We start from the raw sequence: 26,491 nt of genomic DNA, 5'->3' as shown, positions 1-26,491 counted from the left end.
TAAAATTTTTTTATAGAGACAAGGGTTTCGCCGTGTTGCCCAGGCTGGTCTCAAACTCCTGGGCTCAGCTCAGCAATCTGCCTGCCTCAGCTTCCCAAAGTACAGATGTGAACTACCACCCTAGCCCTCCGTTGCCTTCTAATTCTCTCCTCCTCCAAATCTCTAAACCCTTAAATTTCTTGCTCTTAGTATCACTGTTCAGTGTCTCTGGGCTGATTTGGCTCCAAATTCGTAGCTCTTTGTTTTTTCTTTTCTTTTTTTTTCTTTTTTTTTTTTTTTTTGAGACAGAGTCTCGCTCTGTCGCCCAGGCTGGAGTGCAGTGGTGTGATCTTGGCTCACTGTAACCTCCGCCTCCCGGGTTCAAGCAATTCTCCTGCCTCAGCCTCCTGAGTAGCTGGGATTACAGGCACACACCACCACGCCTGGCTAATTTTTGTAATTTTAGTAGAGACGGGGTTTCACCATATTGGTCAGGCTGGTCTCGAACTTCCAACGTCAGGTGACCACCCACCTCAGCCTCCCAAAGTGCTGGGATTACAGGCGTGAGCCACCATGCCCAGCCATTCATAGCCCTTTTGGTTGTCCTCCTTTTTTTTCTGTCCCCCCTAGTGGCAGAAAATGGACAACTCACAGATCTTCCTAAGAATGACATTCTATGGTTTCTGGGTCCCAGGATCTCCAGTCAGTGGCTAGTCCCCCCATTCCCCCTAAAATCCCTGGGAGCCTCTCAAAGCGGGTTGATAGAGAACACGAGGGAGGCTGACTTGCTGTCTCACCCATTCCAGGCCACAGAACCCTGAGCTGAGTGTGGATGTCTGGGCAGGGATGCCTCTGGGTCCCTCAGGGTGGGGTGACCTGGAAGAGTCAAAGGCCCCTCACCTACCCCGTGGGCCAGCCCCCTCGGGCCTGGACCTCTTTCACAGGCTTCTGCTGCTGGACCACTCATTGGCTGACCACCTGCATGAGGATGTGAGTCTGACAGTCTCTAGAGGGGAAGGAGCCATGGGATTAGATGGCCTGAAATGTTTAAATAGTCAGTAGTTTTTTGTTTTGTTTTGTTTTTAAATCCCAACATGGGCCAGACGTGGTGGCTCACGCCTGTAATCCCAACACTGTGGGAGGCCGAGGTGGGTGGATCACCTGAGGTCAGGAGTTCGAGACCAGCCTGGCCAACATGATGAAACCCCATCTCTACTAAAAAATACAAAAATTAGCCGGGTGTGGTAACGGGTGTGTGTAATCCTAGCTATGCAGGAGGCCGAGGTGAGAAAATCGCTTGAACGCGGGAGGCAGAGGTTGCAGTGAGCTGACATGGCGCCATTTGCACGCCAGCCTGGGCAACAAGAGAGAAACTCCGTCTCAAAAAAAAAAAAAAAAAAAAAGCTGGGCGTGGTGGCACATGCCTGTAATCCCAGTTACTCAGAGACTGAGGCAGGAGAATCACTTGAACCCAGGAGGCAGAGATTGCAGTAAGCCGAGATCGCACCACTGCACTCCAGCCTGGGTAACAGAGCGAGACTCTGTCTCAAAAATAAAAATAAAAAACACACACACACACAAAAAAATCCCATTGTGGTCTTAGGGGATGTTATTTCAATAGTGAACTATGTTCCCTCTGGGATCAGAGCAGGTGAGCCCATATCCAGAGCTCCAAGACTCAGTTTGGGGGAATAGATGGCAAAGCAGAGAATCTAGAGAAGCAGCCCAGGGTAGAATCCGGATGGTTACCTGGAGAGGAGACCTGCAGGGAATGGATGGCTGTCTTCATCCAGAAAGACAGAGAATATGTTCCATTTACACCAGAGGGCAGACAAAGCTGCCTAACCCTGATAGAGGTCCAGTGAGTGCCCATTGCAGGAAGCATTCAAGCTGAGGCTGGATGAACATCAACAGGGCTGTTGAGAGGGAGGTTAGATGGCATTTCAGGGTCTTTTCCCTTTTAAGATTCTGGCATGGAGAGCTCTAGTTTTCCAACCAGCTTCGCTTATCAAATCAACAAAATGATTGAAATGATCAGAGTTTGCAGGGAAAATGATGACAATGCTCACTAGCACCCAGTTTGCATCGAATTGAATACCTGCATTGGACTGAATATTCACTAATAATGCACATTGATTATAAGTACCCTTGGCCCCAGTCCCCAAGGTACCTGCCAGTAGGAGCAAAGGGGACCCTGGGAGAGACCCAGGAGTCTATGCAATGGAAGGACAGGTGTTAAATATAATTTTTTTTTTTTGAGGCCGAGTCTGACTCTGTCACCCAGGCCGGAGTGCAATGGCATGATCTCGGCTCACTGCAACCTCCACCTCCTGGGTTAAAGCAATTCTCCTGCCTCAGCCTCCAGAGTAGCTGGGATTATAGGTGTTCACTACCATCCTCAGCTAAATTTTTTTTTTTTTTTTTGAGATGGAGTCTCACTCTGTCGCCCTGGCTGGAGTGCACTGGCGCAATCTCGGCTCACTGCAACCTCTGCCTCCTGGGTTCAAGCGATTCTCCTGTCTCAGCCTCCTGAGTAGCTGGGATCACAGGCGCATGCCACCATGCCCAGCTAATTTTTTTGTATTTTAGTAGAGACAGGGTTTCACCATGTTGCCCAGGCTGGTCTTGAACTCCTGAGCTCAGGCAATCTATCCACCTCAGCCTCCCAAAGTGCTGGGATTACAGGTGTGAGCCACTGCACCCGGCTCATCCCCAGCTAATTTTTGTATTTTTAGTAGAGACAGGGTTTCACTATGTTGGCCAGGTTGGTCTCAAACTCCTGACCTCTGATGATCCACCCACCTGGGCCTCTCAAGGGCTGGGATTATAGGTGTGAGCCACTGCACCTGGCCAGGTGTTAACGATCTGAGTCATAGTTCCTGGTGATTCTCCAATGTATGACCCTCGACTCCCCAGTGTCTGAACGGCTCCCAGCTGCTGGTCAATTTTGGCTTGAGCCCCGCTGCTCCCCTGACCCCTCGTCAGTTTGCTCTGCTGTGCCCAGCCCTGCTTTATCAGATCGACAGCCGCGTCTGCATCGGAGCTCCGGCCCCTGCACCCCCAGGGGATCTACTATCTGGTCAGCAAGTAGGAGTGGGTGGGGGGCACCCTGAATCCTGGAAGTGGGGCCCATGCCAAGGAAGGAGGCTCACTGGGGTCCTGCCTCTCCTTGTAGTGTTCTCTCTGCCCCACCTTACGTGTGGGACCCTCCTCCTGCCCTGCCCTAACTTCAGCCCCTGATTCTCCCCAGCCCTGCTTCAGAGTACCCTGGCAGTCTTGTTGCTCAGCCTCCCTTCTCCCCTATCCCTGCTGCTGCTGCGGCTCCTGGGACCTCGTCTACTGCGGCCCTTGCTGGGCTTCCTGGGGGCCCTGGCCGTGGGCACTCTTTGTGGGGATGCACTGCTACACCTGCTACCGCATGTATGTGAAGCCCCTTCCTTGTACCCCTGGCCTCCATGGATCTAAGGTGTCCCCAGCCATAGGACATCCCCTCCCCCTTTCCATCAGCTCCCACATCCCATTCCTGGATCCTGGCTTCAGCCCACAGTGTGCTGCCTTCTAGTAGAGCATATGAGCGAAGGCTTGCCACCACCCATGCAAGGGGATGTTGTTGGGTATAGGGGCTTCCAGGGTCTGCCCTGACCTTCTCTCTGTCAGGCACAAGAAGGGCGGCACGCAGGACCTGGCGGACTACCAGAGAAGGACCTGGGCCCGGGGCTGTCAGTGCTCGGAGGCCTCTTCCTGCTCTTTGTGCTGGAGAACATGCTGAGGCTTTTGCGGCACCGAGGGCTCAGGCCAGTGAGTGATACCATTTTCTCCTCCTTCTGCTGAGACCAGAGTCCCAGTCAAAAACTGGGCCAGGCCAGGCCAGGCGCGGTGGCTCACGCCTGTAATCCTAGCACTTTGGGAAGCCAAGACAGGCAGATCACAAGGTCAGGAGTTCGAGACCAGCCTGACCAACATGGTGAAGCCCTGTCTCTACTAAAAATACAAAAATTAGCGGGGCGTGGTGGTGCATGCCTGTAATCCCAGCTACTCAGGAGGCTGAGGCAGGAGAATTGCTTGACTTGGGAGATGGAGGTTGCAGTGAGCCGAGATGGCACCATTGCACTCCTGCCCGGGTGACAGAGCGAGACTCCATCTCAGAAACAACAACAACAACAACAACAACAAACTGGGCCAAAAAGCCAAGAGATGAGGAGCAGTGTGTGCTCCTGGATCTCTGACATTTGCCTGGTGTGCGGGACCTATCAGCTAACAGGGAGTGGGTAGCAGCTCCTTAAGCACAGACCCAGGATTTCTGGCCAAATGGCATCCTATTCTGAGCTCAAGTCAACAAGAAACAGAGGGGAGGTGCCAACTTGGGAAGAAGGTAGAGGCCAAAGAACGTCCCAGGTGCCAGAGGTGGAACCAGGTGTTCATCTTCCCAGCTTGTGGCCTGGCTTCCCCTTAGTCCCTGGCTCTGCTGCCTCCTCCACCAGGAGGGATGCCCTCCTATTTCAGAGATGCTGCAGGCGAAAACGAAGGAATCTCGAAACACGGAACTTGGACCCGGAGAATGGCAGTGGGATGGCCCTTCAGCCCCTACAGGCAGCTCCAGGTGACTAGAGGAGAAAATTTGAAGAGTAGTTTCCAAGCTCACAGTCCTTATTTGCAGCCACCAACACTGTCCTGTGCTTCTTCCTGCAGAGCCAGGGGCTCAGGGCCAGAGGGAGCAGAACAGCCAGCACCCACCAGCCCTGGCCCCTCCTGGGCACCAAGGCCACAGTCATGGGCACCAGGGTGGCACTGATATCACGTGGATGGTCCTCCTGGGAGATGGTCTACACAACCTCACTGATGGGCTGGCCATAGGTGCGAGGGGTGGGAACGGAGGGAAGCAGGTCCAAGGGGAGGCTGGGGCTCCTAGTTATCAGCTGGGGCTAGGAGAGGGCTGTTAGGAAAATGGGGAGAGGATGGGAGGACCACGGAACACAGGAACCTGCTTCTGAGGAGACTTTTCTTCTGGACTGACAACTTCCGACCCTGCTGGCCCCAGGTGCTGCCTTCTCTGATGGCTTCTCCAGTGGCCTCAGTACCACCTTAGCGGTCTTCTGCCATGAGCTGCCCCACGAACTGGGTAGGAATGGCAGGAGCAGGGTGGGGTGGACTCCAGAAAGGAGATAGCTCCAAGGGGTAGAGCTTGGAGGCTGGTGGGTGGCATGGATGAGGGGCACCCCAGCTTACTCCCTCCCATCCTGTCCTCTGTCTCCAATAGGTGACTTTGCCATGCTGCTCCAGTCAGGGCTGTCCTTTCGGCGGCTGCTGCTGCTGAGTCTCGTGTCTGGAGCCCTGGGATTGGGGGGTGCAGTCCTGGGGGTGGGGCTCAGCCTGGGCCCTGTCCCCCTCACTCCTTGGGTGTTTGGGGTCACTGCTGGGGTCTTCCTCTATGTGGCCCTTGTGGACATGGTGAGAGATGTCGGGTAGAGCAGAGAAATCAAGGGCAGTGGGGAGGCGGGAGTGGAGAGGGAGACAGCAGTCCCTGCGCCTCTACCATTAGCTCCTGGAAGGGTGTCAGACCACAGGCCCGCAAAAGTCTGAGAAACAAGGGACTGAGGTGTTTGGGTGGGGGCTGCTGATGCTTTCTGATACCCTTCCTCTGGTGTTGAGAGGTCAGGGGCAAGGCCAGAATCCTGACATCCTCTTTTTCTTTCAGCTACCAGCCCTGCTTCGTCCTCCGGAGCCCCTGCCTACGCCCCATGTGCTCCTGCAGGGGCTGGGGCTGCTGCTGGGGGGCGGCCTCATGCTTGCCATAGCCCTGCTGGAGGAGCGGCTACTGCCCGTGACCACTGAGGGCTGACGGGGCCAGTGGAAAGGGGTCGGGTTGCCCTTCCTTCCCCCCAACCACAGGAATGGAGGCGGGACACAGGGCCAGTAGGAGCAATAGGATTTTAATAAACAGAACCCATCCCAAAGCCATGACTACGACAGTTGTACTTGCACCAAAACAGCATAGAAAACCAGAGTGTGGTGGGAGGACCCGAAGCCGGTTGGGGGAGGATGTGAGTAGGGGCCTGGAGGGTGCAGGGTCATTAATCTGCAGGGAGAACATTGTGCTTTAGCCCAGGGAGGGGAGGGGTGGGGCAAATGCACCGAGGTCCCCACTTTTTCCTGCTGCCCTCGGCACCCTGGGGATGCAGGCATCTGGGCACATCGGCCCCTTATTGCTGCCCACCAGCGTTAAACGCCCCCGATCCCAACACTAGCACCACAGGTGGTTCCGGGGCAGGGAGAGGCAGGAATGGGAAAATTGCTTAGAGAAAGATTCCACTAGAATCCAGTGAATTGTGCTCAGTTCTCTTTACTTCCTACAACCGAGTACATGGGTCACAGGGTGGAGGGTGCAACAGGACATGGAACATGCCCCTCCGTGCCCCCCAACACACACCTGCACACAGGATGGTGGTGTCTGCAGCATCACAGGTCATGCAGGGCATGGGGAAGGGGAGGTTCACACACACATAGATGCCCACAGCGGGTACCAGACAGAGAACACCCCTGAATATACACAGCTGTACATGGGGAACCCCCAGGTCCCCACCCCAACCCTCTCCCCTGTCTTGCTGTCCCCCGCAGGGGAACTATATTGCTTTGAGAGAGCCACCCCAGGGGCTGCTCTGCCAGGCACCCTCCCCTCCCACCCACCCCCATTTTGGCACATCTGCAAGACACACAGCAGCGAGAGTAGGCACCCTCCCTTCCCAGGCTTCTGTGGCCTGGAGCTGGGGAAGGGGGTAGGAGACTTCATCCTCCATCCTCCCCTAACCCTTCCCAAACCCCTGCCAAACCCACTCCAGCCAGAACCCACCCCCACCCCCCAAACACACATACAAAGCTGAGCTATCCAGGAACACAAGGGAAATAAGGAGATTGTCCAGGGTGGGAGCAGAGGCAGCGGGGGAAGAAGACTGGAAGCAGAGACCTCCCCCCTTGTGGGGGGCAGACTGGCACAACAGCTACTTTAGTGCAATTGGAGAGGGTGCCCAGAGTGAGGGGTGGAGAAGGGAGGGAAGGCGCTCCCCAACTTCCCTGGGGGCAAAGTCAGGCTTCCAGATTCCCCAGGGAAAGGGCCTAGCAGGAGTGGGTGAGGGCCAAGGTGGATCCTCTGGTCACCCGCCACCCTCTGCCCTCCCAAATGCAGTGACAGTGTCCCCCTCACACCTAAGTGGGCAACAGCAGCCTTGGAGTCAGTACCTTCAAGTAATTCAAAGAGCAGACCCTCCCCACCCCAGCTTCACCCCATCTCTGGGATTTGGTCGCTTCTCTAGGGGTTGGGTTGGGAGGAGGGAGCCCCCAAGGCAGACCCTTCCCTCTCTACCTCCCGCTTCCCAGACCACTGGGCTTGGTCCTCAAAGATTCCTCACCTCCGCCCTTGCCCAACCTGGGTCAAGGCTGCAGAAGGCTGGAGCCACCACAATTAGAGGGGAAGGGGCTGCTTTGTTCCTTATCCCTCCTTCTTAAAAGGTAGGGTTCAAACTAGGCGGGATGGGGGCCCATACTGGTTTGCCCCAGGAGTAGGGTTTCTGGGCTAGGGTCTGTAAGGCTATTTTCCTTTGCGGTGGGAAGGGGAGGTAGGGGATGAACACTGGGTATGGGAAGCGGGTGAGAAATGGCTGAGAGGGAAGGAGGAAGGGGCCTCCCCGCTGGAGCAGTCACTGGAGTCATTTAGACAAAAACACTCATGTGCATAAGATACACAGTGCGCAAACTCAGCCCTGCCAGCCCGGCCCCAATTCCACCTCGCAGGACCCCTTCTAAGACCCTGGAGGAGGTTTTGGGGATACAGCTGTAGAACCGTTCACTCTGGCCCCATCCACCCCACCCCCAGCCTCTTCTCCCCTTCTAGGTCCAGGGAGTAAGAAGGTGCTCGGGTGGGCAGACAGTGGTGGAAACAGTATTGAGTTTTCCTTTGGTTACATATTGAAGGCAAAGGTGAGCTGGACTTACAGTCAAAACGGATAGGGGTGAGGAAGGAAGAGGGGCCATGGCTGGGGTTGGAGAGGGAGGTAGGCCCTCCTCAGCCCCTCCACCCCAAGAAACACATCTACATGGGGTGGCAGTCCCTCAGTCTCGTCTCTCCCACCCCCCACAGCACCAAACAAAAGGAGAAGCCCCCTCCCCCAGGGGCTGCTCCCCACCCCAACCTGGGCTGTACATTCAGTGGTTTTCAGCAGTCCTATGGCTCAGGGGGCCACGGGGTGGGGGAGGTGGCCCGTCAGTCTCAGTGGACAGTGGCAGTGACCCGGGTCTGCTGGTCCTTCCTGGGACCCACAGTTTGTGCCATTCATTTTTCTGAAGGATAGTATATGACCCTACCAGAGCCACCGCCCAATCAGAAATAGCTCCCCAAAAATCAGAAACTAAAAACTGGCTTTTTCCATCTCACCCTCTGATTCACACGTCTGTTTCCCTGTCTCCTATGTTGCCCTCGCTCTGTTTCCTTTGCTGGGACCTGGGGCTGCTCCCAGGGTCCTCGCTTAAAATAGGCCTTTTCACAAAAGTGCTTATTACTTGAAGCAAGTGCTTTAGAGCTGTGGTGGGGAGAGGGGGGAGTGGGAGGGCAAAGGGAAGGCGCTGTTCCCTCCCCACCCTCCCCCATGAAGACTGGGGGGCATTCTGCCTGTTTTACTTCTCCACACCCGTTTAAGTCAAAGAGGTTTAAAAAAAATCTTAACATTAAAATAAATATGCAGTGGCCATGAGAATGGTCAAAATGCTTCAAAAAACACTAGGGCTGGGGAGCCCAGGGTGGGGCGTGGGGTTTCCTTTGGCATAAGGAGAGGAGGCTGCTTGTCCCCCAGGCTTCCTCACAGCCACACATGGAGGGACAGAGGACTCCCCACCACCTCCCAGCACTGCTGACAGTGCGCTGAGGGCAGCAGGGAGCAGACAGCCCCCAGAAATCTCATCTAGCAAGACAACGGGGCTCCTGACACTCAGATGCTTCCCGCCATCGCCAAACGTCACGAAAGGAGAACACGACTCACCCCGCAAGTTCTCTCTGGAGGACCCATCTCCTCACTCCCCTTGCCCCCCACCACCTAATTCCCAGCACCAAGATGAGAGGGAGGGGGTGGAATGGGAAGATTTCAGGAGAGAGAATTGAAGGGAAGGCAAGCTTTGCAGAGCCAGCAGGGTTGGGGATGGGGGCTGCAGCCCTTAAGAGAGGTCACATTGATTGTCATATAGGGGAGGACACGGTGTGGAGGGAGGTGGGCAAGAGGGGCGTCACAAGGCCCTTTGGCTTTGAAAATAAAAATAAAAACTAAAAGCTGCACAATCCTTCTCATCAATAATGGTCATTTGGAAGCCTTGAAATGATTTAGGAACTGAGGGTTGGGAGAAGCAAGACACAGAGAGACAGGGGATCAAAAGGGATCATGAAAAGATAAGGACTTGGACAACACCCCAGGCTTCTGGAAACCAGCATGAGGTATGGTTAAAGGTATCTGTTGGGGAGGAAGGGGGTCCCTGGGACGCCCCCCTCCCCTCAGCCCACCCTTGACAAGGGTGGCAAGACATTCAGGGTATACAACTAAAAGATGGGTAAGACTGTGAATAAAGCAAACTTGGGTAGGGGAGGGAGGCTGAAGGATCCCCCCTCAGGGGGAGACCCTGTACTGTGTAAACGAAGCCTGTCCAGTTGTCAGGGGACAATACTGATGGCAGCCAAACTGGGCAAGGATGCACTGTGGGGGCGGAGGGGGCATGACCTCTATTCAAGTTCTGTGTCTTGGCCCCTGGCTGAGGTATTGAGTGTGAGGAAGGGAACACTGGGCTGCAGGAGTGGGTCCAACTGTCCAGGAGGCTGCACTAGGAGATGGGTGGACAGAGCACTTAAAGGGACCAGGGCCAAATTCAATGCTACATTTAGAGAGAAAACTGCCCCCTCTTCACTCCAGCCCAGTTTGGCTTTTGGGGTGCGACTTTTAGAAATCTTAACAGTGCAGCCCCTAGCTCAATCCCATCTTTCCTCCCTGCTGGGAAGGCAGGGACCAAGCCCCAGTACCTATTCATCTCTCTCTGGGTCAGAGCTTCTTCCTCACACTGGAGGGGAAGCCTGGGTCCCGAGTAGCCACGGTCCCTTGTCAGCCCTGCCCCTCCTACCATCTTTGGCTTCAGATCAGGAGTGACTGGGGCAGTGGGTACTCTTGGACATAACAGAAGGTGGAGGCAGATAGGGAGCACAGATAAACTATGGGCTTGGGGGCACAGGAGGAAGAACATGGTCCCTCCCTCCATATACATGCAAACACATGCCTGAAACACAGTGGACATACTAGGGCTGTGGTTTTGAAATGGGCAGAAAATTAATTTGTTTCTTCCCCTAAAGGATAAAACGCTTACTTAAAAATTCATGACAAGCCTCAAAGTTCAAGGAAAGGAGAGCCAGGGCAGGAATGACCACAGGCTCTGCCCTCCCAAAAGAAGATAAAAGAAAGAAGCAAGGTTAAAGTGCGTGGTTAGGGGCCAGGCTAGGAGTGGGAGGGAAGAGGGAGGGGGCAGGCTGTGGGGGCAGAACCAGCCCTTGATTTGCATATGAGGAGCCAGGGGAGAGTGCAGGATTGGGGCCCAGGTACAGTAGTTGCTGCTTCAAGTGTTTTGCATTTGAACCTTAGGGGTGATAGGGTACAGAAGTGGGGAAAAAGCTCCAGGCCCCAGTGCTAAATATCCTCCCCCCTCATCCTCTAGCTGCCCCTGAAGGGGGAGGGGGACACCCCCAGAGTGCTCACACAGTACCAGAAATTAAGGCTTCTCACTGCTGCGGGGATGGAGGGACCGGCCGAGCAGGGAGGCAGTGATGGGTATGGAAGAAGTAGGGATCTGCCTGGCAGGAGGGGCAGGGGAGAAGGGGGACACAGAGAGGAGTCCCCAGGGAAGAGTCGGGGGAGCTGGCAGCAGAAAGAGGGAACCAAGAGATGGAGTCAAAGAGTGGGGGAGCCAGGCATTTAGCAATCATTTTGGGACACTTGGCAGAAGGGGTCGCCCTGGGGGTACCAAGGGCCTGGGGTGCTCCCTGTCAGTCCCAGACCCCTGCCAGGCCAAGATGGTGTGGCAAAGGGGTGAGCAGCTGCTCCCCAGGGCTTCCTTCCCCTCCGCCCCCTCCACCCAGTCGTGTTCTCCTTTAAAGTGCCCTAAATGTTTAGACTTTTTCTAAATAAATAGAATTAGATATCAAGCCACCGGCGGGGGAGGGACACTGGAGGGGGCTACTCAGAGTAGCAGCCATCTAACCCAATGGCGCCGGGCCGCTCCTGGCTGTAGGGGCAGGAGGCCCCATGGGGCAGGGCGCCGCAGCCACCCACCGTCTTGGCAGCTGCAATGCTGCAGTTCTTGAGCAGGCTGAAGCTGAAAGGACTGACGGTGTCCTTGGGTGGGAAAGGCTTCATGGTGGAAAGGATCAAGGCCAGGCAGTCTGCCACATCTTTGTTGGGGGCACAGGCCAGTGCTGGGGTGTGACCTGCAGGGCCAAGAAGGAGAACTGAGGTATGGAGTCCTGTATCCCAGCCAGCCCCCCCCAAGCTCTGAAGTCTCTTCTCTGTGGAGGGAGCCAAGGCAGGCAGGTATCCAGCAGGGGCAGAATCCAAGGGTGACAAGGGCCCAGGAAGGCGGACAGGCAGATTCTCTAAGTACGAGTTAAAGGGCGGGCATGGGAGTCAAAGCCTAGGGTGTGGAGCCCTCCTGACCCTGCTGGCTCCCCTCTGAGACTCCAGAGTACTGGTGTGGGCTCCCTGCTCCGAAGAGTTCCCTTGGGAAGAAAATCCCATGTATAGCAAGATTAAGAAGTCACCTCCTGAAGAATGTCCCCGACCCCAAACCCAAGAGAGGCAGGGGGCCCCAGACCCCACCCACCTTCTTCATCCACAGCCAGCACTGTGGCCCCACGACTCAGCAGGGCCTGTACCACAGAAGCTAGACCATTCCGGGCAGCAATGTGGAGTGGCCTTGGAAAAAAGGAAAAAGAAGGAGCTTGATGCTAAGCTGCCCTTCCACCTCCAGAGAGGGTGGCAAGGGTGCTGAACAAATACTATGGGCTCCAGAGAGCCTCTGAACAGCGGCCACTCTTTCATCACCCACTGGTTTCCCCCAGCCAGAAGCCCCCTTCCCCAGGCACTCACATCTGCAGCGCACTGTTGGTAGCATTGATAAGGCCAAGGTCTTGGGTTTCTGCCAGGATCATGAGGGCACATTTCTCATGGCCCTGAGGGAGGTGAACAGAGAGTGGAGACTTGTGAAGTAGAAACGTGGCAGGGTGCAGGGCAGGAGTTGGGGAGAGTAACAGGAGGACAAACAGCTGCCCCACCAGTTAGATAGGCTGGACAATCCTCACTTCTGCGCCAGTCCCCTCTGCAACCGAGACCTACTTCTCTTCACCAAGCTCTGCCCCTTATGCAGTCCCCCAATCACTTCAGGTGAGTACCTTGCTACAAGCCAAGTGGAGGGCCGTGTTTTTGTTCTCATCCAACACAGTAAGGTCTGCCTTCCCTCGATACAGCAGAAATTCTACGAGAGAAATGTGATAGAGGGACTGACCCCTCCCTCCAGAGCAGCAGCCATCCCGGCTCTCCACTTTGCATCCCGTCTGCAGATGGCGAGACATCCAAAGACAACCCTCCTGCTTTCTGAACCCCAGCCCCAGCCAGCCTCCACAGGCAGGACTGACCCATCCTGCAAATGCCCCAGGGGAGCTCCTCCCTTCCACAAGTGGCCCCTACACACCCACAGCAGCGGTCTGCCCGTTCTCAGCCGCCGTCATGAGCGCAGTGCGGCCAGTGTGGTCAGTGGCGTTCACCTCGGCTTGATGCTGCAACAGCATCCGGAGCCCAGAGACATTGTCCGCGAAGGCAGCGGCGTGAAGGGGGGTCCTGTAAGGCGGGGATCAGGGTAGATTAAAATAGGGAAGAGTATACTGCCCAAGCAGAAAGAGGAAGCGAGAGGCAACTGGGCTTCTTCCCAAGTCTTCCATCACTCACCGTCCTTTGGCATCTCGGCTGTTCACAATCTTGGCACCCAGAGCTCCCAGCAGCATCTCTGTGGTGCTGTCCTGGTTATTAATCCTAGAGGAAGAGGGAGGAGGGGTCATCAGGAAGGACAAGGGAAGTAGGCTACCTGTCCTAAGCTCAAGTCATGGGCCCTCGCGAGAAGGGCTGACGCAGCAGAAGGGACTTACACTGCACAGTGCAAAGGAGTGAAGGGGTTTCCTTCCAGGTATGAAAACGGGCTGTGTTCAAGTAACAACTCCAGACAATCTTCATGTCCTGGGCATGAGGAAGGAATAGTGATGGAAAAAAAATGGCAAGGTTCCCTGTCTGTCCTGTGTCCTGACACTCCATTCTACTTCCAGATTCAGATCAACCCAGGTCCCCCCCGACAACCCACCTGTCCTCCTCTACACACACTCCAACACACACTCCTGTGCCTGTGGAGGCCCCAGTCTAGTACCAGTGTAGGAGGCCCAGTGCATGGGCGAGTATCCGCTGTAATCCACCCCGGCATCCAGGGGATCTGTGGAAAGGGCAGCCTGCAGCAGGGTCCGCAGTACTGCAGTGTGGCCACAGGCTGAGGCCAGGTGAATGGGCGTGCGGCCCTTAAAGTCTCGGCACAGCACAAATGCGTCGTGGTCCAGCAGGGCAGCCAGGCAGTCCTCACAGCCAGTCACTGCCTATGAGTAACAGAGGGGTGTGAGGGGGATGAAAAGCTCCTCCTTTTCCACTGGCCTGTTGCTGGAGTCTGGCTCAGGAGTAAGAACCACTTCCAGGGCTCCAATCCTTGTCTTTTTTTTTTTTTTTTTGGAGACAGAGTCTTGCTCTGTCGCCCAGGCTGGAGTGCAGTGGCATAATCTCGGCTCACTGCAACCTCTGCCTCCCGGGTTCAAGCGATTCTCCTGCCTCAGCCTCCCGAGTAGCTGGGATTACAGGCAGGTGCCACCATAGCCGGCTAATTTTTTTTGTATTTTTAGTAGAGACGGGGTTTCACCATGTTAGCCAGGATGGTCTTGATCTCCTGACCTCATGATCCGCCTGCCTTGGCCTCCCAAAGTGCTGAGATTACAGGCGCGAGCCACTGGCCTCAATCCTTGTCTTTTTTTTTTTTTTTTTGAGACGGAGTATATGGCCAACTTGGCTCACTGCAACTCCCCGGTTCACCCATTCTCTGCCTCACCTCTCCGCACTGGACTACAGGCCTTTTTTTTTTTTTTTTGAGACGGAGTCTCACTCTATCACCCAGGCTGGAGTGCAATGGTGCGATCTTGGCTCACTGCAACCTCCGCCTCCCGGGTTCCAGCAATTCTCCTGTCTCAGCCTCCCAAGTAGCTGGGATTATAGGCATGCACCACCACACCCAATTAATTTTTGTATTTTTGGTAGAGATGAAGTTTCACTATGTTGGCCAGGCTGGTCTCAAACTTCTGACTTCAGGTGATCTGCCCGCCTTGGCCTTCCAAAGTGCTGGGATTACAGATGTGAGCCACCATGCCCAGCCCTTTACAACAACAATTCTAAGTATTAGGGACCCACATCTCCCTCCTTGACTCTCTCTATGCCAACAGACAATCAGGATACTAAGAGTTAACACTGGAGCTCTGGAGTGAAAGACTAAATGGAGAGAAGAAGGAGACCAAGGGATCAAAAAATCTTATGGGAGGAGGAGGCAGCTTAGGACAGGTGGTCACGGAAGAGGATCTAGGTTGTGGCGACATTATGCGATGGGTTGGGGCCAGCAGGGTATCCCAGGTAGAGTCTGGGTGGTGAGCACTCAGTTGTACGTGATTACAAAGCACAGATATTGGCCAGGCACAGTGGGTCACGCCTGTAATCCCAACCCTTTGGGAGACCAAGGCTGGTGGATCTCATCATCAGGAGACTGAGACTACCCTGGCTAACACAGTGAAACCCTGTCTCTACTAAAAATACAAAAATTAGCCGGGCGTGGTGGCAGGCACCTGTAATCCCAGCTACTCGGGAGGCTGAGGCAGGAGAATTGCCCAGGAGGCGGAGGTTGCAGTGAGCCGAGATCACACCACTGCACTCCAGCCTGGGCGACAGAACGAGACTCTGTCTCAAAAATAATAATAATAATAAATAAAGCACAGATATCAGGGAAATCAGCTGGGGACATCAGGGACTCATCCTGGAGCAAGCACAAAGCTCAATAAGATCCTGGGCACAGCGTGGGCCTGGTGGCTCGTGCCTGTAATCCCAGCACTTTGGGAGGCCAAGGTAGGGGGATCACTTGAACCCAGGAGTTCAAGACCAGCTTGGGCAAGATGGTAAGACCCCATATCTACAAAAAATACAAAAATTAGCTGGGCATGGTGGCATGTGCCTATAGTTTCAGCTACTTAGGAGGCTGAGGTGCGAGGATCACCTGAGCCCAGGAAGTCAAGGCTGCAGTGAGCTGTGATAGTGTCACTGCACTCCAACCTGGGCAATGGGAGTGAGACCCTGTCTCAAAAAAAAAAGAAAAGAAAAAAGAAAAAAGACTGGGCACAAAATCCTGGCTTGCCTCCTAGACAACTGGATTCCCTACTGCTGGTGAGTCCCATGCTCCCACACTGAGGCCCATGTGCAAACAATCCCCCCTAGAAGCTCACTCACCCCGCGGTGGAGGGCGGTGCGGCCCCGGAGGTCAGCAGCATCAGCTGTGGATCCTTTCTCTAGCAGCAGATGTACACAGTCCACATGGCCATTCATGATGGCCAGCATCAGTGGGGTCCTACAGAAAGGCAGGAGGAGAAGTGAGGATCCCGCAAGGACTCGAAAACCTGCACCCCACCCTGGCCCACACTCACTGTCCATAGGCATCCATGACATCTGTGATGTCAGCTCGTTCCCCACTGTCGATCAGCAAGTGCAGGGAGTCAGTGTGGCCAGAGGCAGCTAGGGGAAAGGGACCCCGTGTCAGGGCAGGGCCAGGAGGAAGAAGGGAGGCAAGGTCAAGCCTAAAGGACTTGGGGTCAATGTTATAGGAAGACCTGGGCCATGGAGAAATCTCTGAGGATAGGAAGCTATGAATCAGGGCTTGAAGTCTCCATTCTCCTCACCCTACTCCACTTTCCAGCCCCATTCCCATCCAGGAGGGATCTGGCATGGCAAGGGTAGGGCAGCAGCCTAAAGTGGGCACTAACCAGCAGCGTGCAGGGGCGTCCACTTGCGCTTGCGCTCCTTGATGAGGGCAGAGGCGCCGTGGGCTGTAAGCACCTCCACACACTCAGTAGAGCCGCGCTCCGTGGCCAGGAAGAGTGCGGTCCGGCCCTTGTGGTCCCTTACGTCCAGATTCACCAGCGTCTCCGCCAGCGTCTTCAAGGCTTCACAGTGACCGTTGTAGGCCTGGCGGGGCGCAGGCAACCAGTGCACACAGCTCGGGACCTTCCCTGCTCCTCCCTTCCCCTTCTCTGCTCTTGGGGTCCCTGGGAAGCTCAAGGTCTTAGTCCTCGACAAGCTCCTTGGGCCCCTCAAGGCTTCCTAGCCTGCACTGGGCTTATCCCCTCTCCCACAAAAAGGCAGAAGCAAGGATAACTTCACAAGTGCTGGCACCTTTGTTAGGGCCTGGGAACAGGGAGGACAAGGAAGGCAACAGAAAAAGACGTGGGACTCACAGCTAAGTGCAAAGGGCTGACTGGAATGGTGCTCTCCACATCCTCCAGGCAGTTAAAGGACATTTCTAAGAGCTGCAAAGGACAGGAAAGTAGGTGCTGAGACTCTGGAACTCCCAAGATAGTACCTCAGTCCCCGACTCGCAGTAATCCCCACTAAGCCTCTGGATCTAAAGACCACATTTGATTGAACCCTTAGTTTCGGAATCCACAAACCCTGTGCCCCGCCCCTGCCTCCCCTCCTGCAGGCCGGGCCCCAACACATACCAGTTCGAGGTTCTGTCTGTTGCCATAGGCGGCTGCATAGTGCACAGCTGTGTAGCCCTGCCTGTCCCGCAGGGAGGGGTCTGCACCGTTATCCAGTAAGAACTCCAGACAGCTGAGGAGCCGGGGGTAGACTGTGAGGCAGGGACAGGCCCAGCCCAGGAGGGCACAGTTCTGGGAGGGCCAGAGGAGAGGACCAAGGGAACCCCTCCAGGCCTACCTGGCCGCCACCCATCCTCAGCTCTAGGTAGGTTCTCTAAATCCTACCCATTCTCCAATGCCAGCTCCAGACCCACTTTACCTTCTCAAGGTCTGCCCTGAACCCCTCTGGCTTCAATGCCCTCCTTTATCCTCTGAATGCTCTCCTAGAGAACCTAGAGCATGATGTTCAGTTATCAGCCTTCCGCTGACCAACATGCTTTCCCCACCTCCAGGCACGCCAACCCCTGCCCTACGATGCTTTCTCCTCCCAGCCCACCCGAATAAGTCCTGTTCATCTCAAACTCAGTCCCAGCTTCTCTCCTCTGTGAGGCCTTTCCCAGCCTTCCCTGGGGAAGGTGCCTCTTCCTCTGTGCTCCCTTGGCAGTCTTCTCATACCTTAGTAGTAGTTGTAGTAGTAGTAATAATAATAAAGTAGCACTTACTGTCAAGCACAGTTCTAAGTACTTCGTGTATATTAAATAATTTAATCCTCATAAAGATCCTATGAAGTAGATACTATTTTTATCCTTACTGTGGATGATGAAATTGAGGCATAAAGAAGTAACTTGCTGAAGGTAACAGCTGAGCCTCTTGGATTTTAGTGTCCTTTTTTAAAAAATAAATCTTAAAAAAAAAAATTTTAATTTACTTATTTTAAATAGAGACAGGGGCCTGGCTCGGTCGCTCACGCTTATAATCCCAGCACTTTGGGAGGCTGAGGTGGGCAGATCACCTGCGGTCAGGAGTTCGTGGCCAGCCTGGCCAACATGGCGAAACCCTGTCTCTACTAAAAATACAAAAATTAGGCTGGGCATGGTGGCTTACACCTGCAATCCTAGCACTTTGGGAGGCCAAGGCAGGTGGATCACCTGAGCTCAGGAGTTCGAGACCAGCCTGGGCAACACGATGAAACCCCATCTGTACTAAAATACAAAAATTTAGCCGGGTGTGGCAGCGTGCACCTGTATTCCCAGCTACTCAGGAGGCTGAGACAGAATTGCTTGAACCCAGGAGGTGGAGGTTGCAGTGAGCCAAGATCATGCCACTGCACTCCAGCCTGGGTAACAGAGTGAGACTTGGTCTTCAAAAAAAAAAAAAAAAAAGAAAAAAAAAATTAGCCGGGCGTAGTGGTAGGCACCTGTAATCCCAGCTACTCAGGAGGAAGAGGCAGGAGAATCGCTTGAACCCCGGAGGTAGAGGTTGCAGTGAGCTGAGATCACGCAACTGCACTAGAGCCTGGGTGACAGAGCAAGACTCCATCTCAAATAAATAAATAAATAAATAAATAAATTTAATTAAATAAAATAGAGATGGGTTCTCATTATGTGTTAGCCAGGCTGGTCTCATACTCTTGGGCTCAAGCAATCCTCCCACCTCAGTGCTGGGATTACAGGCATGAGTCACTGTGCCTAGCTGATTTTTGTGGGGTTTTCTTTAGAGACGGGGTCTCACTATGCTGCCCAGGCTGGGGTGCAGTGGCTATTCATAGGCATGATCATAGTGCACTACAGCCTCAAACTCCTGGGTTTGCATGATCCTCCTGCCTTACCTGCACCTGCCTCCTGAGTAACTGGGAATATATGCATGTGCCACCATGCCCAGCAAAAAATAAACTTTTTGTTTTAGAATATTATTATAGAAAAATTTTGGGCTAGGTGTGGTGGCTCATATCTGTAATCCCAGCACTTTGGGAGTCTGAGGCAGGAGGATTGCTTGAGCCCAGGAGTTCGAGACCGGTGTGGGCAACATAAAGAGATCCCTGACCTACAAAATAAATTAATTAAAAAAAAAAAAAGAAAAAAAAATTGTGAAGATAGTATAGGGAGTTCTCACATACTCTATACCTAGTTTCCCCTGTCATTAACATCTTACATTAGTATGCATAAGTGTCCTTTTATTTAGCTTTCCCAATAGATTATTAGTTTTCAAAAGACAGAAATTTGGGACAATTCATCCTTTTTAAATTTTTTTTTTTTTTGAGACGGAGTATCACTCTGTCACCCAGGCTGGAGTGCAGTGGTGCAATCTCGGCTCACTGCAAGCTCCGCCTCCCGGGTTCACGCCATTCTCCTGCCTCAGCCTCTCTGAGTAGCTGGGACTACAGGCGCCCGCCACCACGCCCGGCTAATTTTTTGTATTTTTAGTAGAGACGGGGTTTCACCGTGGTCTCGATCTCCTGACCTCGTGATCCGCCCGCCTCGGCCTCCCAAAGTGCTGGGATTACAAGCGTGAGCCACCGCGCCCAGCCTCTTTTTAAATTTTTATTTAATTTTATTTATTTTTTTTTTTTGGAGACAGAGTCTCACTCTGTCACCCAGGCTGGAGTGGATTGGCCTGATCTTGGCTCACTGCAACCTCCACCTCCCTGGTTCAAGTGATTCTCCTGCCTCAGCCACCCGAGTAGCTGGGACTACAGGTGCCTGCCACCATGACCGGCTAATTTTTGTATTTTTAGTAGAGACGCGGTTTCACCACGTTGGCCAGGCTGGTCTCGAACTCCTGACCCCAGATAATCTGCCTGCCTCGGCCTCCCAAAGTGCTGGGATTATAGGTGTGAACCACCACACCCAGCCTATTTTTAATTTTAATTTTTTCGAGACAGAGTCTTGTTCAGTTGCCCAGGCTGGAGTGCAGTGGCGTGATCTCGGCTCACTGCAACCTCCACCTCCCTGGCTCAAGCAACTCTGCTGCCTCGGCCTCCTGAGTAGCTGGGATTACAGGCGTGCGCCACCACACCTGGTTAATTTTTTGTATTTTTAGTAGAGATGGGGTTTCACCATGTTGGTCAGGCTGGTCTTGAACTCCTAACCTCAGGTGATCTGCCTACCTCAGCCTCCCAAAGTGCTAGGATTACAGGCTTGAGCCATCACGCCCAGCCTCATCTTTTATCCTTAGTATCTAGCACAGTACTTGGAACCTAGTAAGTAAATATTCAATTAATGCTTGTGGAATAAACAAATTATTTTGTACATTTAGCTTTTCTAATCCTCTCAAGAAGACCGGCCGGGCGTGGTGAGCCGAGATCACACCACTGCATTCCAGCCTGGGCAACAGAGTGAGACTCTGTCTCCAAAAAAAAAATCCATTCCTTCAGGGAAGGAACTATGTCTCATACTTTTGGGATTTTTTTTTCCCTGAAGCTCCTGAGCTTCAATCTCATACTTTTGTCTTTGCCCACTCTGGACTATACCCAGAGGGCTCAAGACACACTGCTGGCTGACTGGCAGGACAGCAGCAGTGTAGGGTAGAGGTTCAGATTAGATAGGAGGACAGTAGGGCCAGAGCTTGCATGGGTTCAGGAAAGCACATCCCAGGGGCCCTCTCTGCTACTCACAAGAAGGCCTCCTTCCTGCGGGACTCCTTCAGTGGCTCGTCCTCTTCGGCATCATGGCTGGAAGGTGTATGGGATTCCGCTCTGGGGAAGAGAGAGAGAAAGTTAGGGCCAGGCTCAGGGAGGTGAATGGGGCTGAGAAGGACCAGACTGGTAGCCTCACCTCCTGTAAGTGTCGGAAGCGGCAGCGTAGTGGAGGGGAGAGCAGCCTTTACAGTCGGCCTCGTTGACACCTGCCCCAGCAGTCACCAATGTTACTGCACACTGGTAGCTACCGTTAGCAGCTGCATAGTGCAGTGGGGTCCTGGGGAAGAAGTGAAGGAGGGTGAGGAAGAGAATCAGAGACAGATCCGAATGCAATCAGATGTGCAGCCAAATGCTGCTTTGTAATATTCTCCTTATTTAACTCTCCAATCTCAACCCTTCCTCCCTCTACCATTTGTTTCTCTAATCAGACATTCCCTATGTTTACCCCTGCATATTAGCATACCTGCCAAATTTGTCCCTCCTCCTCAAGTCAGCTCCACTGCTCAACAGCAAATTAAGACATTCAACATTCCTAAAAGAAGGATGTGTTAAGAGAGTTACAGCCTCAAAGGGAAGCCACAGGCCTAGGGTGGGGCTAAGGATGGATGGAACTAGCAAGGCCTTTCTGCTGCGACTGCTTTCATTGTGAGAGGGGGAATAGATCTGGGCAGGCAAGAATGAGGGACCCAGACCTTTGCCCAGCTCCCTGCTCAAAGCATGGGAGAGAGAAAGAGAACTTACCCTCCGGAAGCAGCAGCATGAAGACAGGTACGGCCAAGGTTGTCAGGTGTATTGATGTCAAACCCAGCTGAAAGCACATGCTCGTTGCTGAGTGAAGACACAATGCTGTACAACTGACCTGGAGGCACAGAACAGCCACAGGTCACATCTGAGAGTGTTCAGCAGGGAGGGAAAGGCCTTTGCTCTCCTATACACCTGCAAATCCCCAGCCCATCAGCACATACCTGAGGAGAGAAGCTTACGACAACAGTCAGAGAATCCAAAGAGAACAGCTAAGTGCAGGGGGAACATGTCATGGATGCCACGCCTAGAGAGAAGTTGAGGGACTCAGTCCTTGGGTCAAGGAGGGACCAAGTAAGACCTCTTCTGTGCCCCCCCACCACCCTAGAGTCAGGGCAGGAGGTTCTCCAAGGTGCCCCTTGGCAAGCTTCTCTGTGCCTCCATGGTTGATGTGAGCAGTCTGTGCAGACCTGGGCAGCCCAGAAGTGGAGTCGGGGCCCTGACTCACCGGGCGGTATCTGCGCCGTTGGTCATGAGGGTGCTGATGAGCAGCTCGTGTCCATAGCGAGCAGCCACATGCAGTGGCGTGTTCCCAAATTTGTCGGCACAGTCAATCTCGCTGCCTGTGAGGGGATGCACACACACAAGCTCAGGCAGACCTCAGGCTTAAGACCACTTTTGCGAGCTAGCCACGATTTGAGTTTCTACTATGCATCAGGTGCCAGGCCCAGGATTCTACATGTTTTATCCTGTTTCTAGGCCTTAGGAGACTGGGCCGGGCAGAGCAGGGCCATTTCCACAGGTCCCTTGGTCAGAGTTCCAAGGGCCTATCCTACTGGAAGAGGGCAGGAGAAGGAAGTTAGGAATCTCCCTAGATTCTAGAAATGAGTTCCTTGGGGGAGGAGGGGATGAGAGCACAAAGTCTCCCAGGTCCATACCATTCTGGATGAGGATCTGGGAGCGTGTGAAACGGCCATGGATTGCAGCCATGTGCAGAGGACTTTTCCCTTCTTTGCTCTGTGGAAACATGGTGGGTTTTTGTTTTTGTTTTTTTTCAGTGCAAAGCACAGAGAATGCCCTACCTCCCTTCCAAGGACATATCTCTAAGGACAAAAGGGTCATATGGCACCTTCTTAGCCCACTCTCTCCTGAGTCCCTGGCAAGGTCTGATTACCCCAGGAAGCAAGTGGATAATTCCCCAAGAGAGCTATCCAGATACAGTCAGGACCCCTAGATCCAAGTTTCGCTCCCCACTGGTCTAAGCTTTATCCCTTCAGGCACCTGGTAGTTGACGTCAGCCCCATTATTAACCAATAGCTCCAAGCAGAGAGCGCCATTGGTGGAGACTGCAGCCACATGCAGTGGCGTGAAGCCCTTGTCATTCGGCTGGTTGACATTGGCTCCGGCATTCACCAGCTCAATAGCCACAGCATCCTGGCCCAGGTAGCAGGCGATGTGCAAAGCTGTGTTTCCAAAAGCGTTGGGCTCATCGATCTGGATATTCAGGGGTGACAGTAAGGCGGTATCAGTTTAAACAAAGTAGAAGCCAGCACATATAGCCTACAGATCCCAGAAATCCAACGACTGCCTCAGTTCCTCTCGGGTTTCTGACCCAAGGTACTAAGGTACTAAGGGTACTATGGTTAAGGTAAGCATTATTCAGACCCTCTCCACCACGTCCTTCCAACTTCCCAAAACTACACCAACATCCCAATACCTCGTATCTCCGTAACAGACTATAATCTCCTACTTGCTGCCCATAGTTCCCAACCCCAGAGCTCAAAGCCCTGACCTCCGCTCCCATCCGAAGCAGGTACTTCACCACTTCAATCTGGCCACTGGCAGCAGCTGTATGGAGCAGCCCATAGCCCTTGCGGTCCTTGCAGCCGAGGTCAGCTCCCCGTGCCACCAGCAGTTTCAGGACCTCCAAGTGCCCTGAGAAAAGAGAAGACACTCTAAAGGAAGTAGAAGGTAAACTCTAAGGCCCTGCACTCCTCTCTTCAAAGGCTGCAACCCCATATCCCTGCCCTAGGAATCCTAAATGTCAAATTTCTGATTTTCCCGTGTATTCTCTCTCACCTAGAAAAGCTGCCCAGTGCAGAGGCTGCCGCTCCTTTTTGTCACACACATTCAGGCTGGCTCCCTTGTTGAGGAGCAGGTTCACTGTCTGTATCAGGATATGAAAGACACCTGTTCAGAGCCAGATTCGTGCCCTCAACCTACCTAAGAGCAGAGGCCTCATCTCCTGAAAAGGCTGAGGCAGCCTAATGCCTTTTTCCATAAGCAAAACAACCTGGAAGACTCGAGGGAACAGCAGAAGCAGGCACTTAAGGAGGAGATACTGGAGAGATTTGGAACTTTAAGGGAAACAAGGGAGTCTCTTCAGGTGATCTGGTGGTTGTTAAACTCTTGTAAGTCTTTGCAAATGTGCTGAAAGACATGGACTCTCTTCAGAAAGGCGTGTATGCAAATATTTTCCATACAAAATCCAAGGTTTTATCAACCTCCTGAAGTCCAAGTTAAGAATTTTAATCTAGTCTGACCATTCATTTAGTGCTTGAGCTTAAGTGTTTATATAACCATCCGGGCTGTTTCTCCTTCAGGCTTGAGGGCCCAGAAACAGAGAAAGGTGAGTAGGAAGGTAAGAAAAGGGAAAGCCCCAGCTGGGCCTGGATGGGAACAGTCCTCACCTCAAGATGCCCACTATGCACTGCATGGTGCAGAGCACTGCGCCCGCTCCTGTCAGCCACGTTGAGGCTGCTCAACAGGGGTGCCAGAGCCTCAGCACACTTGGTGGCCCGGTTGGCAGCAGCCACGTGCAGTGGTGTCTGCCACAGCTTGTCCCGGGCATTCACATCTGCTGAATGTGCCAGCAGCAGCCCCAGCACCTTCTGTTGAGGGCAGGGGACAAAAGAGAGAGTGGGAGCAGGAGGTAAAACAACAGGAAATGGAAGGAGGAATAGGTCAGCATAGCATCTACAGCCCCATTTTCCCCAGCAGAGTCTCTTCTCATTTTTCCAACATACCTAGCCTCTGAATACCTACTTCCCATCTTCTGGATCTTCTTAGAACTTAAGCTCTTCCTTACCTTGCTGATTAAAACAAGGACCCTTTGCTCTTCTTCAAGCCACCTGACTCACCAACTTAGACCCTGAAAATCTTCACTCACACATACATCCATTCCCAAACAAATCCACATGTGGAGATCCACACATCCCAACCCCCACTACTTCTAGGAAAACTAAATGCTCTTGCTACATCTTGCCCTGAACACCCTCTTTAGCCTTCTCATAGGCACCAAAATTATTTTCAGTATCTCAGTAAGCAAACAGATACTGGTTCCCGAGCTAAAATGCCCCTCCTAACCACCACCCACCTCATTCCCACTGGCCTCGGCCCCTCCCCCTGGTGGCTGGAGCCAGGGAAGTGATGAACTGAGGAGGAGGTCCCCCTTTCCCTGTCTTCAGGGCTGATGGGAATAGGATAAAGGACCCAACTGATGAAATACGTTTGGCCCCTGTGCTGTCAACTTTCAAGCTGCTTGAGGGCCAAGGATGCAACAGATTACTATACCCATCCCCCATCACAAGGAAAGAAATCTCAGTGCCCAGAGGGGAATCAGACTCAAGGTGGCCCCCCAGGGAGGGATGAGTCACTCAGGCCTGGCAGCAGGGCCCCCGCAGTCTGCCAGCCCAGTGTTAAGCTCTCCCTGAGTCACATCAGCTGGCAGCACTCAGCCCCCTTACCGGCCAGTTCTAGGGGTAGGAGGGAGGGGCCAAGATTTGATCTCCTCACTACCTGGGGTAGAACAGCTTGTAGGGCTGAGGACTGAGGCTCCTTAACCCTTAACCTCCACCTTTAAGCAACTTATCCTTTTTGAAAGGGTAAAAGAAGGTGGGGTGCATACCTCGTTTCGGGAGGCAGCAGCACGATGAAGAGGGGTCAGCCACAGTGTGTCCTTAGCATTGACATTAGCACCTGTGGGGATATAATTTCCTATTTTGATGGAAGGTGGGGAGGGGGTATGAAGGAAGCCAGTAATCAGGCCAGGAAATCTGAATGGAGCTGGAGCCTCGCCTGGACCAAGCCCAGGAGAGCAATCCTTGAATATCAAAAAAGACTCCTCCCCTCCTTTCCCTCCCTATGTGCCACACCTTCCAGCTCCCCACTTTCACCTGACATCAGTAGCAACTGGAGGATGGGGACATCGCCTACGTAGGCAGCAGCATGCAATGGAGTTCGCCTCTCTTGGTCCTGGGAAGGCAAAAAAGAGGAGGGACTATGGGCGCGGGGTGAGGGGGCTATCAAGAACCCCAGCCCAAGCCTCAGAGCTCCAGGCCCTTCCCCACAACCTCTTCCCATAGTTTCTGCAGCGTCCTAAGTCCCGGTACTGGGAGTCAAAGGCAAGCACCTAGGGAGGGTGGAGTCAGGGCCAATGGGCTGAGAAGCCGGCTCCTTTTTCCAGGAGGGGTGGGGGCGCTGCAGACTCCGGAGGTTGAGAAGAGAACAACGTTCCTGGGCATCCCCAGCCCAAGTGATCTGGGCTCCAAGCCTGACCTGCTCTCCATCCCCAAATGCAGAGTAGGCTTTCACTCCAGGATGGAAAGAACTGCGGCCTCATCTGAGCAGAGGAGACACGGAGCCGCCCCACCGGTGGGGAGGGGTCCAGAACACGGGAGCCAGGATTCCGGTCTCGCCATCCTCCCTGCTCCCAACTCACCAGCACATTGATGTTCTCCTTCTGCGAGAGTAGGGAACGCACTTCCTCCACATCTCGGCTAAAGATGGCCTGGACCAGGGGCGGCTGCAGAGAGAACCGGCATTCTGAGAGCAGTCTGGAGCCGGAGCGGAACCAGTGTGGGGGTGGGGGTGGGGGAGCACCCAGGTTTGAGTGGGGGGAGTCCGTGGAGGGGCTCCACTCTGGGGATTCTGGCTGGAGCGGGCTCCCGCGGTGCCTCCGCCGGTTGCCAGGTCCCCAAGGACACCAGCTCGGTTGAGGGGAGCGCAGCATGGGGCGGGGCGGGAGCTGCGGGAGCCCCGGGCTAGGGCCCAGCCTAGGCCGCACATCCCCGGGCTCGCGTGGCGGCAGCGCCGAGCCCTGGAAGGAGTAAGCGGGAAAGGGCAGGAGGGCTGACCTGGTCCGTGATGCTGAGGATCCCCATGGCTCGGCCCGGGCTCCGTCCGCATCGAGCTCCCGGCGGCGGCGGCGGCGGCTCCACCGGGGACACGGAGCGGCCCAGGCGGCGGCTGCGGCGGCGGCTGCAGGGAGAGCGCGGCCCCGCCTACCGGGGGGCGGGCGAGCTGGAGGTCGC

At 54.0% G+C, this 26,491-nt stretch overlaps 2 protein-coding genes across 3 annotated transcripts in view; one reads left to right on the top strand and one right to left on the bottom strand.

Moving 5' to 3' along the window:
- Positions 1–5,933, top strand: part of SLC39A5 (solute carrier family 39 member 5) — a 7,777-nt gene extending 1,844 nt beyond the window's left edge. For both annotated transcript variants that reach the window (XM_032173394.1, XM_032173393.1), the window contains 9 exons: positions 786–969; positions 2,896–3,058; positions 3,230–3,399; positions 3,637–3,777; positions 4,483–4,579; positions 4,669–4,833; positions 5,018–5,098; positions 5,237–5,427; positions 5,675–5,933. In XM_032173394.1, the coding sequence (XP_032029285.1) occupies positions 786–969; positions 2,896–3,058; positions 3,230–3,399; positions 3,637–3,777; positions 4,483–4,579; positions 4,669–4,833; positions 5,018–5,098; positions 5,237–5,427; positions 5,675–5,818 (1,336 nt within the window). In that variant the 3' untranslated portion in view covers positions 5,819–5,933. The remainder of the gene's footprint in view (positions 1–785; positions 970–2,895; positions 3,059–3,229; positions 3,400–3,636; positions 3,778–4,482; positions 4,580–4,668; positions 4,834–5,017; positions 5,099–5,236; positions 5,428–5,674) is intronic.
- ANKRD52 (ankyrin repeat domain 52) lies at positions 5,880–26,491 on the bottom strand. Its single transcript, XM_032173392.2, has 28 exons — positions 26,315–26,491; positions 25,900–25,983; positions 25,355–25,433; positions 25,087–25,157; positions 23,870–24,070; positions 23,259–23,346; positions 22,972–23,114; positions 22,461–22,673; positions 22,118–22,196; positions 21,688–21,802; positions 21,404–21,486; positions 21,180–21,297; positions 20,902–20,970; positions 20,575–20,715; positions 20,415–20,495; positions 16,883–16,994; positions 16,619–16,690; positions 16,148–16,349; positions 15,812–15,899; positions 15,618–15,735; positions 13,462–13,681; positions 13,190–13,277; positions 12,993–13,076; positions 12,739–12,884; positions 12,440–12,522; positions 12,138–12,220; positions 11,872–11,963; positions 5,880–11,479 (listed from the first exon to the last, which is right to left on the bottom strand). The coding sequence occupies exons 1-28, from the start codon at positions 26,339–26,341 to the stop codon at positions 11,229–11,231; spliced, it is 3,231 nt and encodes a 1,076-aa protein (XP_032029283.1). The 5' UTR covers positions 26,342–26,491; the 3' UTR covers positions 5,880–11,228.

This window comes from Hylobates moloch, unplaced genomic scaffold, assembly GCF_009828535.3.
Source record: "Hylobates moloch isolate HMO894 unplaced genomic scaffold, HMol_V3 SCAFFOLD_13, whole genome shotgun sequence".
Lineage (NCBI taxonomy): Eukaryota > Metazoa > Chordata > Mammalia > Primates > Hylobatidae > Hylobates > Hylobates moloch.
The sequence above is the reverse complement of the archived record's forward strand: the minus strand, read 5'-3'. Positions and strand labels throughout refer to the sequence as shown.

What these genes read in the sequence shown, in the direction of transcription:
- ANKRD52 (XM_032173392.2), bottom strand. Translation starts at nt 26,341, where the DNA reads ATGGGGATCCTCAGCATCACGGACCAG. An exon ending in TGCATAGTGGGCATCTTGAG is followed by an intron (nt 23,347 to 23,869) that starts GTGAGGACTGTT and finishes ATCCTGATACAG; the next exon opens with ACAGTGAACCTGCTCCTCAA. An exon ending in CATGCTGCTGCTTCCGGAGG is followed by an intron (nt 20,971 to 21,179) that starts GTAAGTTCTCTT and finishes TCCTTCTTTTAG; the next exon opens with GAATGTTGAATGTCTTAATT.